Source organism: Alosa alosa, chromosome 12 (genome assembly GCF_017589495.1).
Source record: "Alosa alosa isolate M-15738 ecotype Scorff River chromosome 12, AALO_Geno_1.1, whole genome shotgun sequence".
Lineage (NCBI taxonomy): Eukaryota > Metazoa > Chordata > Actinopteri > Clupeiformes > Clupeidae > Alosa > Alosa alosa.
Window position 1 is genome coordinate 8664782 of NC_063200.1, and position 13906 is coordinate 8678687.

The following is a 13906-nucleotide window of genomic DNA, read 5'->3' on the forward strand; positions in this document are numbered from 1 at the left end:
GTGGGAGTGGTTATGTGAATGGAAGAATAAATTATTTGTGAGTTAATCAGCAACACGCCCCAGTACAGTAGATGCGCTACTGAGCTGAGCTCGCTGCTGTAGTATGTTCTGACCACCTACAAAAGAAGTATTGGGGTGCAACGCTTCCTTGATTGCACTTCATGTATGATCATTAGTGCTGCCAGCTCAGCACAAGCCAGTTTAGTTTGGAGGAGTCATTAGCCACCGAGCCATTTGACGAATGGGGTGTGGGAGCTAGCGGCGACAGCGCACGCGTTGGCTGCGTAGCCGAGGGCTCATTCACATGGGTGTCCTGCTGGCCTCGCACCCCCAGCTGTCCGGCCCTGTGTCCGAGCTCCACGCTCATTTGGGTAGCGTTCAGTCTGGACTGTGTGTGAGTCTTCCATTTGCTCCCGTGGGTGATGATGATAATGGCCATTTCTTGTCTTCATTTCCACTTTTTGTGTGTGTGTGTGTGTGTGTGTGTGTGTGTGTTTCCTGCCTTTCGCTCCCCCGCAGAGATCTGCCTGCTGACCAAGGGCAGACGCACGGCCAGTGTCCGCGCCGACACCTACTGCCGCCTCTTCTCGCTGTCCGTCGACCACTTCAACGAGGTGCTGGAGGAGTACCCCATGATGCGCCGCGCCTTCGAGACGGTGGCCATCGACCGCCTGGACCGCATCGGTAAGGCCGTGACTCTCCGCCCTCTCAGCTCTTCTGCTAGCTCCCCATACTAATGAGTGCCTTGCCTGTGCCATAACTCATATGTGCTGTGTGTCTGTTCTCCCTCAACGCACTTGTCTGCCATCGTGCCTGCATGCTTGTGTGTATGCTCTCTGTCTCTACCTCTCTATTCTCCTCTCTCCTCATCCGGATTAACATTAACCCTGTGATCTTACGATCCAATAATGATTGAAGAAAATGATGCATAAACCCAAATTTGTTGTCATGGTGTTTAAAAAAAAAAAAAAAAAAAAAAGAACAAAGTGCATGTGGCTGTCTGGGAGGGGTTCAGGTCACCCCGGAGGTTTGGGTTTTGGAGTCGACCCCCGCCTGGACTGAAGGCGAGTGGACGGAAGCTTGTTTCATCTGCATGTGCCTCCGTTCCATTCCCCTGCAAACCTGGGTATGAGCAGCACCCCACCCCCACCCACAGGGGGCCCAGCTGGATCTCTGACATCCCACTGCCAGGGGCCCCTAAGGATCCGCCTGGCTGCTCTAGACACACAATGCCAGTCCTTCAGAAAGTCTCCCTATGTGTTTTACCAGACATACTTAGTGTTCCCTTAACTGCTTTCTGCTTACTTCTGTTTGGCCACGCAGAGATGTTAATCAGTCAGAGTTTTCTTTTCTATCGTTTCTGATTTGTTTTCAGAGGGGCACGCATATAAATGCTCAGCAAAGGCCAGATTTCCAGATTCCTCAGTACTTGTTTTGTTCCTTTTGTAGGAGATGAAACAAGTCTGAAATGGATTATACCGTATTAAAAAGGGATCTGTTGTAGTCACTTTTGTGGGATAATTGAAATATCTTTTGAACCAGCAATCTTTGAACAACTGACCCACTTGAAGTGACTTGATAGGATTAGAGTAGCGAAGGTTAAAAAGAGGAGAAATCAAAAAGTACATTGGTGGGATTTAACCATAAGCCAAGTCATCTTTGTAGCTAAAACATGTCTTCCATTGTGTGTATGTAATCACTGTTCTGGTATGACCGTGATTTGTTTCCAAATAAAGTACTGACAATATTAGTAACAGGTCAGCAAATTCTCTATATTCCAACCCATTCTATTTGATAAACGTAGTTTAATAAACTTACATGGTAGTAGAGCTCTGAAGATAGTATTAGGGTGAGGTGACAAATCAAATGTCATGACATTTGTTATGGATGATATCATCAAATACATCCAGATATAGTGAGACAGAACAGCTCCAGTACTTTATTTGGAAGTAAAGATGTTTGGAAGACATAGACCACTGTGACGTCTTTACTGTGAAGCCTCCATGCTGCACACATGTTGTAGTTCCTTTTCTGTTGTTATTGTCTAAATCTTTTGTCATGTCCTTTGTGGTGAGCCCACCAAAGATGGAACTCCTCAACTTTATGCCTGGTTGTGTCTTTGCCTCAAACGTTGATTGATATACAGACAGCCAGATAAGCCATAATTGAATATTCTAAGTGAAAGTGCCTATAGTCTTAATTCAGGCTCAGTGCATCATATTTGGAAAAGAATTCAAATGTGAGCATTCAAAACATTCTGAACATATGTGGAACATTGACAGTTATCAATGTTCTGTGCGATTAAATATTTGTCAGTCTTAATTAATTAGTCTGAAGGGTTATTTACAAATTAAACATCCACCAATCAACCCTGACTGACCATAGAGAGACAAAATGGATACTGTACAGAAACAAATTATGACAACATTCTAATATTCCACAGCAGATAACTACTAAAGGTAAACCATTGAATTTGCACTGATGGTTTTTGTCGTTTTTTGATGTTTGTTGCAATAGTATTTTTTTTATAGTGTTTTTCAATAGTTATATCACAATATCTGTCCACATATCATGGACATTAGTAATCTAAAATATTAAATAATTGTATTATAAGATGTAGAAAAATTGTGACCGACAAGTCCAAATTAATTACTAGACATTTGGACTTCGGTCTGAGCAGAAATTGGCCAAGTATATCAGATGAAAGCAATGGGAGATATGGTATGATATTATCTTAGGGTCAAAAAGAGGTGAAATGTCAGAGGACTGGCTCCCACTTAAACTCCATTACTCGTGTGATTTAGGGGATGAAGGCTTCCAAAAATGAGTGCCCTTTAGCCCCCAACTTCCTCCATTTAGCCACTCCAGTAAAGAGCAACAAAGTCACAGATTTACTTGTGACATGTTTATTTTGATTTGTGAGTGATTATTTTACCACACCTCTTCTGAAAATAGAAGGGACTTTGGCAAAATTGGAAATCAAAAGGGGTTTTGTCTCATACAAGGGAAAAGACCAAAAATGTCATGATCGGTGCTTGATGTTACGTGACTGTGTATATGGACTGCATTTGGTCACGTGCTTGCGTGGTTCTTCAAAGGAAAGAGAGAGAGAGACAAAAAGGAATGACATTGACAACAGTGACATGTTTGACAATTGATGTATCTATCTCTATCTAAAAATTATTTGACCAGGAGTTCCTCTTGAGATGAGCTCATCTCGTTTTCAAGAGTGTCCTGGCCGACGAATAGGCAACAGGTAAACGCCTCATCCCAATCCGAATTTTCCCACACAAGCAGAATGCTTCACAGGCTGACACAGTTGGGTTACCTCCTGCCCAACTCTCCTCTCACGGACAAGCACCCACATAGATGGGATTTTAACAGAAGTAATTTTTTAATTTTTTTATTACATGGATATATAAAGAAAATTAAGTTGCATGACAAAACAATGATGCCACACAAATTGTGTTGTGCTGAAATGTTTTTCCAAAGTTTAATTAATCTGCGTTGTCTAAATTGTGAATAATGTTAGGTGCATGCCAATTATTATTATAACAGTTCTATAAATGTCTTCTGTGTTAGTATGTTGTACAGTGTGCTATATTATCAATAGGCATCATTTCCATGTAGAGCAAAGTTCAAATGGACTGTTGTGTTTAGTTGGTCACATTTCCATGTTTGTCTGTGTGCGGGGGTTAGGACGGACTGTACGTTAAACTTAGGATCAAGGGGAGGGCTTCTCCCTTCTAAAAAACTGAGTTTACACAAGGAAAAGAAAGAAAACAAAAAATTAAGTTTTATTGCATGCTATTTTTCAAGCCCCAGATGAGTTTGGCGTCAGCCTCATGGCTGTGTTGTTTTTCTAACTCACAAATCAATTTTAGTTTAGTTTTAGAGTTGTGCCTTGCCTCTTGTGAATAGTCCAAGTCCAACTGGTCTGAGCAGGTTGTGATGTCCAGGCTCATCAGAAAAGGAGCTAATGGCAGGGGCCAGAGAGCATAGCATTAGACGAATGAGGCATTTATCATCACATGAAGGACTCTTCAGAAAGCTTCACCACATGAGTGATGCCACTCAATCGCAAAGGAAATTCTGCGTAAGTATTCCGTTAACAAGAAAAAAAAACATGACAGCACTCCTGTGCTGGGAAGGCATGATGTAGTCATTGAGGATAAGAGTGCTTGAGGAAGACTCCCAGACTATAGCAGCCCACTGTCCCCAGTGATTTGGAAGGCCCATCCATGCCGCAGGGCCGCATACAGCACCCCTGAGAAAAGCAGCCGACAAGCACATGAATATGCCACAAAGGATTTGACAGATTTTAGATTAAATATGTTTTGCTTTTAAGTTTATTTAAAGTCTTTCTGGATCTACGTTTGGACATGCACCATTTTAAATCTAAACCAAATCCAGCTTTAATACGCTGTGCTTTTATTTAACTCAACAAGAGGATGTAAGGGCCAAAAATTGTTTCGAGTGAAACCCAAAGCTATGTTCAGAATGTTGCTCTCTTTTCCTGCAGTAGAGGACAATGTTTTCATGCTGTTCAGCATTGGAGCTGAAATGATGTCTTCGACCTCACTTGCAGATTGCAGTCTTGTTGTGTGGTTAATATTTTGTGGGTTAAGATGTTCATGCTATGAAACGGTTCTCTTTGACCTTGGCAGAGTATTAATTTAATTCCAATCAACCCCTAACAAAGCAATTTTCATCCCAGTAGGAATTTGGTGACATGAAATCATAGGCCACACTCAATGAAAACGTAACATTGATTTCTCTGGCAACTGTCAGAGAAATTTGAATTAGCATTAGGCAATGTCTTGAAGTGGAGTAGTTGCATTTAGATTGTTTAACTTACACGGGTCCCATCCTATCCCTCCCAGCACCAACGACCAGTGCAAATAACATGTTTATGTGTTGTACTTCCATCTACAGAATTTAAACATGTTCCTTACCATGCATCAACCATCTTTACAGATGACGTGTAAGTGTGTAGATGTACTGGACTGTGTTTTGTCCCAGTGGTGGTAGTAAGTATCCCTAGTTTGGTAGGTGTTTTGAGGAGAAAAGAGGCACACATAAGCAGTGTGATTCCTCTTCTTTTTCTCACGTTTGTCAGCAAATGAGACATATGGCCCTGGCCTTTTCAGACTGAATAAGCGAGCGATCCGATTCTCACATAGAGAGTGGTCCCAGTTTAAGGAAATCATTTGTCACAATTCATACGCCTGCCAAAAGGCTTTGGCATTGACAAAGTACAGCATGCCTCCAGCGATTATTGCCCCTTTGATTATCCATACAACCAGGCAGTGCTAGAAGTGTGTTGGGGAAATGCAGAGTCATGCCTGGCCTCGACTGCTCAGGGAACTGTGCAGGGAAGCTCGTGTTCTTGTTTATGTATAATTTCACAGTACTGTCTCGAGAGTTGTGACTATGCACTCCCTCTGTTATTCACCGCAACTCGTCGCCCTTCTTATAGAACTCACAACCCCAGTGTTTATTTACTTGGGAAAGGAAATTGGGCGTTCTGTAGCATATACCTTGTCCAGATGAAATTTTAAGAAGAGGTTATTTTTTTCAGTACTCTACAAATTTACTGCGTGTTTTTAGTCACTAAATGTCACTATGCTATTGGCTTGCTCTTATGATACATGTTTTGTATTAGGACACATTAATAGTTCCTCTGATTTATGTTGGCTTCGGCCAAGAGAATCAGAACCTACAAGCTCAGAGGAGTAACAGTCCAAACCAATCACTACTCTGATTGCTGAGCCTACAGTTCTGAAAGAATACATTCATACTCTACAATTAATTAATAGTTTACAAGTTATTCTAATTGGAAAAAGGTGAGAAGGGTTGAAAATGAAGGTGGTTCTACAGTATGTCCTAAGAGGAAATTAATGTCATTTGATCTCTGTCCTCTTTAATTTGTAGAATCTATTCTAGTCATGTATCATTTACAGCAGTAAGTATAGCGTGACATTCCTTCTTTCTATAAAGTATTTACATTTCTGATGTACTGGGACATGCAGCTGAATGCTCAAAGGATTTTGATCCTTCATAAAAACGTATGCAAAATGTCCGCCATCCAGAAGCTGGCTGAATGCATAATGCCCATGCCACCTTGAGTAGTGATGGCGGTGTGGCACCAATCATAGACAGCCAGCCCACCAAGGTAAAAGCACCTCCCTTGTCCTCAAGGCTTTAGTGAGGAGATTAATGGCCTGGCGCCAAAGCCTTCAGTGCAGCGCAGTCTTACTCAGTCATTTCCTTCAACAGAAATGTTTCAGCTCAACCGTCAACAAAAGGTCAGCCATCTGCAGAGCAATTCCCAAATCAATCGAAGCGTCACTGTTTTCCCCACCAGTGAGGACAAATGGGACAATTTTAACATAACGTCTCAGACGTTTAGTTAATTATAGATGCCAGTGAGGTGCTTTGTAAGCCTTGCAGAATGCCTGCTGATAAATGCTCATCTTTGGCTTGATTCTGCCTTTAGTCACGACCTCTGTGAACACTGCCGACTAAAACAAGATTAGCTGATCTCAGAATAACGTCATGCTAGTGCTGAGATAGCATCTCCCGTGACAGGATGAGAGCAATTTTATGCTTTTTGCGCAAGTAGTCATTTGTTTGCCAGAACTTTCAGCGCCCCATTCCAACCCTATATCGCTCATCGTCATAGGGGGGGTTAGAAAAAGAACCCTAATAATAGTCCAGTAAGCGTTTCATTGATTTCTAAGAGCTGAGTCAAGAGCTGCTCTTTTATATTCTATGCAGGTGTTCTTTTCTGTGAACACTGCCCAGCTGGACAGTTAGGTGTTTGGTCATACTAACTGTTCCTATGCTGTACATGTCGAGAGCTATTCATCTAAATTTGTAAAGTTAATGCCTCGAGCTGTCCAGTAGGCAGCAAGTAGCTGTTTAACATCATTTTAATTAGCAAATGATCCTGATCGTGTAACGCTACTCATTTTTTATTAGCAGTTGATCCAGAACCTACAACTCTAGTTGACTGATAAAAGTCAGTAGACATGTGGTTCTAGTTGGTCTTTTTGTAGTCTCCATAGTAGTGTCATCATGTGAAGTTTGTCTTGAGGTAATTCTCTGTGTTGTGGTCTTTGGTGTGTAGAGGACAAGGAAATTAGATGAAAATGGTAAACTTGGTGCTGAACTGATCATTTTCCATGAAGACATTGTAAGACCATTGAAAGTCTTGGTGGGTATGTATTGACACAGTTTTCCCTTAGATTTACTGAGCACGTGTCGTGTTGTCTGTACTGTCTGTTACAGTATTGACTGTGTATCTTCCATAGTCATGTTCATCCCTCTCTCATTGTGGAACACACCATAGCAACAGACATTCCTTACCCTCTCTGGTGTCCTGTCTGTGCAGCCAAGCCATGCCTCAGGGCAGAAGTCATGCCTCTATCCATTGCTCCCTCACAGGGAAGAAGAACTCGCTCCTGCTCCAGAAGTTCCAGAAGGATCTGAACGCCGGCGTCTTCAACACCCAGGAGAACGAGCTCTTGAAGCAGATTATCCGTCAGGACCGGGAGATGGTGATGATGGTGGACCGCAAGCAGTCAGTCACGGGAGTGAACTCAACACCGATGTCTGGAAACTCCATCATTAACTCTCCAGCGCAGCCGCCCTACGCTGCCGCGCTGCAGCAGTCTGCTCCCATGACCTACAGCGCCTCGGCCACCATCGCCCCCACCGCGCGTCTCATGGCCGCCTCCATACAAGGCATCTTCCCGGCGCCTAGCGTCTCCATCGGCAACCTGAACTCGGCTTCTCCCAACCCACAGACGCCACTGCAGCAGCAGGGGGCGCTCATGTCGCCGTGCTCCTTCACGGCGGCCGTGTGCAGCCCTCCCGTGCATACCCCGTTGGCCGGCCGGACCTTCCAGTACGGCTCGCCCACCGCTTCGCAGCTCTCCCTCATCCAGCAGCCCCTGTCCACCCAGCAGCCGCAGCAGCATCCCGCACAGCCATCGCCCTCCACGTCATCACAACAGCAACAACAACCACAGCCACCGCCACAACAGCCACCACCCCAGCAGTCCCAGCAGCAGCCATCACAAGCGCAGGTGCCCTCCCCCCAGCGCGGCGACGTCCACAAGAGCACTCAGGCCCTGCAGTCGGGCAGCCTGAGCCGAGACGTGCGCCACCTCTCCGCCTCCCAGCCCTCCCTGCCACATGACACCACGTTGGTGACGCGGCCCGTGCCTCCTCCCGCCTTAGGCGAGTCCATGGCAGCGCTGCCCCCTCAGGCGGGCTCGGCCGCAGGGCCCCAGGCTCCGGGCTCGGCCCTGCAGGGGGGCATCCGCAGCACCGTGCCCCAGCGGGTCAGCCTGTTCCGCCAGATGTCGTCTGGAGCACTGCCGCCGGTGCGCACAGCGCCCCCTGCTGCTCAGCACAGGGATTCCACAGGCTCAAGAAGAGAATCGGCAGTCTTAAGCAGCACAGAGACAGAACAAGACAAGAATTTGCGGTTTACGTCAAATTTATGATCCAACTTTCATTTCCTCTTTTTCCTCTTTTTTTAAATATGTTTTGATTCATTTTTATGAAGATATATAAAAAAGAATACCAGACTTGAGAATTTTTTCTTTTTTTTTTTCTCCAAACTTTTAAAAAAAGGAAAACCTCATAGACACCCTATGTACAGACTGCCCTTGTATTATATTTTAGACACATCTCCCCTTCAACTTAAGAATGTATATTAAGCGAATATATATATGTGTACATCCAACTAGAATATTTGGCATTGACTATTTAAAAACTAGTATAAACATGAGTCTTCCTTTCTGAAATATATGAACACATACATAAGGAGAATATTTCCTTTTTTATTTTTGATTTTGTTTGTCTTTTGTTTTTGTAACTGGAATGCAACATGAATTCTGACAATGACTTTTTAATTATCATTTTTTTAATCTGAGAGAAGATGACAAAATAAGTCCTTATTTTCTGTGGCTTTGCCATCACTGTGGAAACAACAGCAAATTTAAAAAATGAACACAAGCAAACATGGAAATCGTCAAAAAGCACACATATTTAAAGTCATAGTTACAATTTGTGGGTACATTTTGAACCAATCTCCTCCACTGAAAGCATTCTGACATTTACCAGTAAAAATCTAGTCCTCATTCTATAAAGGACAGAAACCCTGTGACTTGAAAACCCCACATAAGTGAAGAGTGTTGCTATACCATAAATATGAGCAAATCAGAGTGTAGATTCCATAAATACAGTATATTTGTGTAGACCACCTTGTGTATTGACTAGGTGTTTTGGAATAATGCTAATGAAGGGCACTGGATCATACATGGATGCTAGGAGACCTTAGTGTGAGAGAGGAGAAACACAATTATATTTTGTAGTGTTCTTGAAGTGAACAAACTTTACTACGTAAGAGATTCCCTCAAGCCTGTTTCAGTCCCATAGCTTGTGCTATTCAAATGTAAGGATTTCGGTTTTGAAACAAGTTAGTCACTGTCAGTATTTGATGACCCCCTCATTTACCTTAGCTTGCATTGTCATTATGGTTCAAGTCGCAGGATTTCTGTCTTTCTGAATAGAGAGACATTGACATTCATGTCTATAGAACTTGACTGGAATTGACAGTATGCCACAGATGCTGCAGGCAGAGATGAAGTGGAAAAGCACTTGAATATCACTTTAAAGTACAGTACACCTGTCACTAAACACAGATTTGAGGAACTCTGGGCAATAATGTTGTAGGCTAAATGGAGAGGAACACAGGTGCTTGTGATGACATTTGCAATATTTTCTGTGGTGTGAGAGGTGTGTTCAGACCGTGGCAGTGTTATGGGTCCAAAGGGAATCGGATGAATTTTGCTGCTTTTTTCTGCGTCCCAATGAAGACGTGTGCAAGGAGGATGGAGAGTGGATGATGCTGTTTATTGTTTCTGTTTATTTCTCTTGTTCTTGTTTGTATTTTTATTCCTGAGTTCTGGCAGTGATGGACATTACGTAATGTTGCTTAATGACTATGTGTACATTTATAATATTTATAAACTAAAGAGTATCACCATTATGCAATAGACTGTGATATAAAGATAAACTATATCTGTGTTGTAAATAGTTTTGTAGATCTAGTATTTACAAAATAATGTGTGGTGCATTCTCAATCATGGCAATGTCTTACTTCTATCAGGAACCCGGATATCATCTATATATGCATATTAACTGAAAAGGTTATAAGATAAAAATACAACAAAAAAAAAAACATCAGAGATGAGCAAACCTTAATGCAATTTAGAATGCCACTTGACACTGAGAAGATAACACCTCTCAAAGTGAAACATAACAGCTTCCTGTCTGCAAAACCCTGAGGCAGTTGTGCCCCTCTTAAATTGCTTCACATGCTTGGACACCTTGACTCGCTTTGGCAGCCTCGAAATGCCCTCCTCAATCTGATGAGTCACCCTTGTCGGTCTGTTCAGACTGGTATGGAATGACGTCTCTTTGGAAATAGATTAATTGGAGATAGACCTTTTCTTCAACATTAATATTAAACATACATTTTGTTCAAATTGTGTTAAACATATCCTGGTTATAGCATACATATCTTACACTCATGAAAAACACTCCTTTAACATACTTTAAACCCACATGCATCCCATCACCTACCTAGCTTCCTAATTTGACACCACATTCTTGTTGTCATTTTTGTTGTACTTTGAATTTGTTTAATTATTTTACTTTTGTCCAGTATTTCAATATGTCAGAAAAAAAATCACAACATGCTTCCTTCATATAGAATGACAGTGATGAGTGACATTGAGCAATACAGTAATACCCGACATTTCAGCTGAACCTAAATCACCAAACTGTAAGTGTTTGAATTTGTTTGTATGTTTATTGTTTGTGTCTTGATCTTATTTGTATTTTCTTCATTTGTTTGTTTTCTGATTGGGACACTTAGTGTAATGCTTTAGCGTATAGCCCTATCTGTACTAAAATGCCTGTCCCAGGAAGGAGGCCGTGGAATTCCTTGTATGTTTTGTATTCCTTGTATATTTTTCTCATGTGACTGTCACTTGCCTTTAAATGTCTTTTTCTACTCTCCTTTTCCAATTACTGCTTTTATCAGTGACTCGTTTGTTTATGACTGCTTTATGTGTACGTGTGAACAGGATCCACTGTCTATGTCCCAGGATCAGAAATATATAAGATGGTTCTATATCTAACTGGATTTGCTATGCTTGTTTCCACTATATTGCTTTGCCGCACAATATAAAGCGTTAACATATTGCAGGAGCAGAGGCACTGCTGAGTGTATGGACTGTAACATCTCTACTGGGTATTACTGTATTGCAGCATGTTTAGCTGAAGCTGCATCATCAACGAGCTTTCATTTTAGATTCCCTTTGTCAATTGCAAGAAAGGTAATCGCAATTGCAAGAATTCGTAAGTCGATGATATTATACATGATTAGCAGAAAAATGGTGAAAAAAAGCTAATTTCCAATGGAGGTTATCTCAGGAGCTGAAAGGCACAGCTGGTTTGCATTAAGGTTTCTGTCTCTTGTCCATATGTGTGTGTGTGAGTGTGTGATTTCATCCTGTCTGGGTCTTGAGATTCTGAGCTGATATGGTGTGGAAACGCGACACACTCACACAAACACAAGCACACGCGTGCCCTCAGTAAAGAGATTGCTGATGGCCAGCTGACCTCTGAGCTGGTTATTAAATACTGTTCATAGAATCTGAAAAGTGAGTAAGCCCCTGCAAATTCAACACCAAATTATGATGTATATTTTAGGTCCATCATGGCAGGTTGTGCATCATGTGAAATCAGTGTGGACTGTCAATATGACTGCATTGCAGTGTGGCCTTATACAGCTAAATGCTTGTTTGCAGTGGATTGACATCAAACTGATACTTTTTGCCTCTGTGTCTCTGTGTCAAGCGTATCAACACTAAACCAGACCAGCTCAGAGTTTCAAGGGATACAGAAAAAAATCAGTTAAGCAAAATACAGTACAGTACCCACTTGTGTCAATATTGTATCAATACAGACATCCACCCACATCATAAAAGCATGCATTGTCACAAATACTCAAAAGAGAAACTATTTAAAATGTTGAAGTTAAATGTATTGTGAAATTATGATTTTGTTGTCTGTCTACAGTACCTAGGCATTATTTGTGTGTATCAGAAGCATTGAATTTTCACAAGAGGACATTCTTAAGTATTTGTGCCTAAACTATAGCCATGTTTCATCCTTTTTTTGTTGTCTGTGAGCTGTGTGCCTGCACACACACATATAAAGATGATATATGGTCATATGATCATAGATCAATGTTTTGAAAGGATGGTGGCATGCAAACAAGCTGGCCAAATGTGTTAGAGTAAGTGAATACTTGTAAACACAACCTTAGAAACACTCTAGGAATCATGGTCGACAGAGCAATCTGTTGTTTCCTAATTAGTAAAAAAGACAGAGAGAGAGACAGAGAAAGAGAGAGAGATGTAGTGTAGGACATAGTAAGTACAGCTTCTACACTGAAGTCTAAAGTCTGTGTGCGCATACAGGCTGTGTCCTTCTGGAGCACTGTCATACCTTTTGTTGCAGCTACTGATGTTTGGTTGGATATATTGTTATGTGGAATGAAAACTGGCCAAAGCAAAACATTCTGAGTAACTTTATTCATTTTGAATTGCACTTTCTGACTTAAAAAGAGGCAGAGATTCAATAAACGACTCTGCGTTTATAGTTTAAGTTGATAGGCTAATTAAGAAGAAGAATGAGCTAGTTTCTGACCCTCCCACAGTTTTGTGGTACTTCGAAAGGGGGGGCCCATATTTAATTTCAACAATGAGCGTTTAACCTTGCTATGCCATAGTGTATAGGGACTAGTATACAGCTTGAGTTGGATTGCAGTACTGTTGGTATCTGCTGTTTTTGATACTAGCCTTCACGGGGGATTGCTTCCTAATCATGTGCTTTTATCCACTATTCCACCTCTAGCTAGCACTTTGGGACAGGGCATTATAGGCCAAGAAACAAACTTAGCTAAATAAAAACAAATAAAACAGTCAAACATGGAAGCATTCAAGAAACCAGCACATATATTTATATGTTTCATTTTTTTTTTTTTACTTTTACTTTTGCTGTTTCTTTTTTCAGTGATGCAAATATAATAAAGATCAGAGTAGAAAGAGGAAACTGACACTTGGGTTTACAACCTCTGCATTTGCAGGTGAATTAAATTTATTTGAAATGTTTACGGATGCTATGTTTTGTGTAACAGAGAGAGAGCGCGCAAAAAAGAGAGACATGCTATTACAAGCCACAAGCTCTTCTTAAACTCTACTGACATTATCATTGTGCTCCTTTTACGTTAACCAAGGCTTGGATAAATGAACAATTAGTTGGTTACTTGATTCAGAATAAGGAAAGATAAAAAAATGTATACTTTCTTACAATCTATATGCAGACAAACGGTGTTTGTCAGAAATTATTTTGATTTTGTTTTATTTTTTTCTGTTTGTAAATAATAAACCTTTAAAATATAGAGAAAAAAATAAAGAAATATTGTAATTTACTGCTGAGCCTATTTGTGTGTTTGTTGAGGTTCAAACACAGAGCACACTCCTCATGCAATATCTGGATAAAACATCAGCATATAATGAACAGCGTAGCACTGAATTTGATCATAAAGATTTGATCAGTGTGGCACTTTCCATCTCCTATTTTACTCACAAGTTGAGACAACATTGATCAAAAAGGAGATATAGAGCAAATCATTATAATGAAATACGGTGCATGGATAGAGATCAAACTTTTCAGGATGCCCTGGCTGTGTGTGTGCAACAGCTACACATATATATTGGCAGCACTGAGGCAGAATATACTGGTTGTGTCCGAC

At 41.4% G+C, this 13906-nt stretch overlaps 1 protein-coding gene across 1 annotated transcript in view; it reads left to right on the forward strand.

The window, feature by feature from the left end:
- The window catches only part of LOC125304353 (potassium/sodium hyperpolarization-activated cyclic nucleotide-gated channel 1), a 60573-nt gene extending 46991 nt beyond the window's left edge, over window positions 1-13582 (forward strand). Inside the window, 2 exon segments of the mRNA XM_048258542.1 lie at window positions 522-684; window positions 7450-13582. Of these exon segments, the coding sequence (XP_048114499.1) occupies window positions 522-684; window positions 7450-8516 (1230 nt within the window). The 3' untranslated portion in view covers window positions 8517-13582.
- Window positions 13583-13906: the final 324 nt, after the last annotated feature.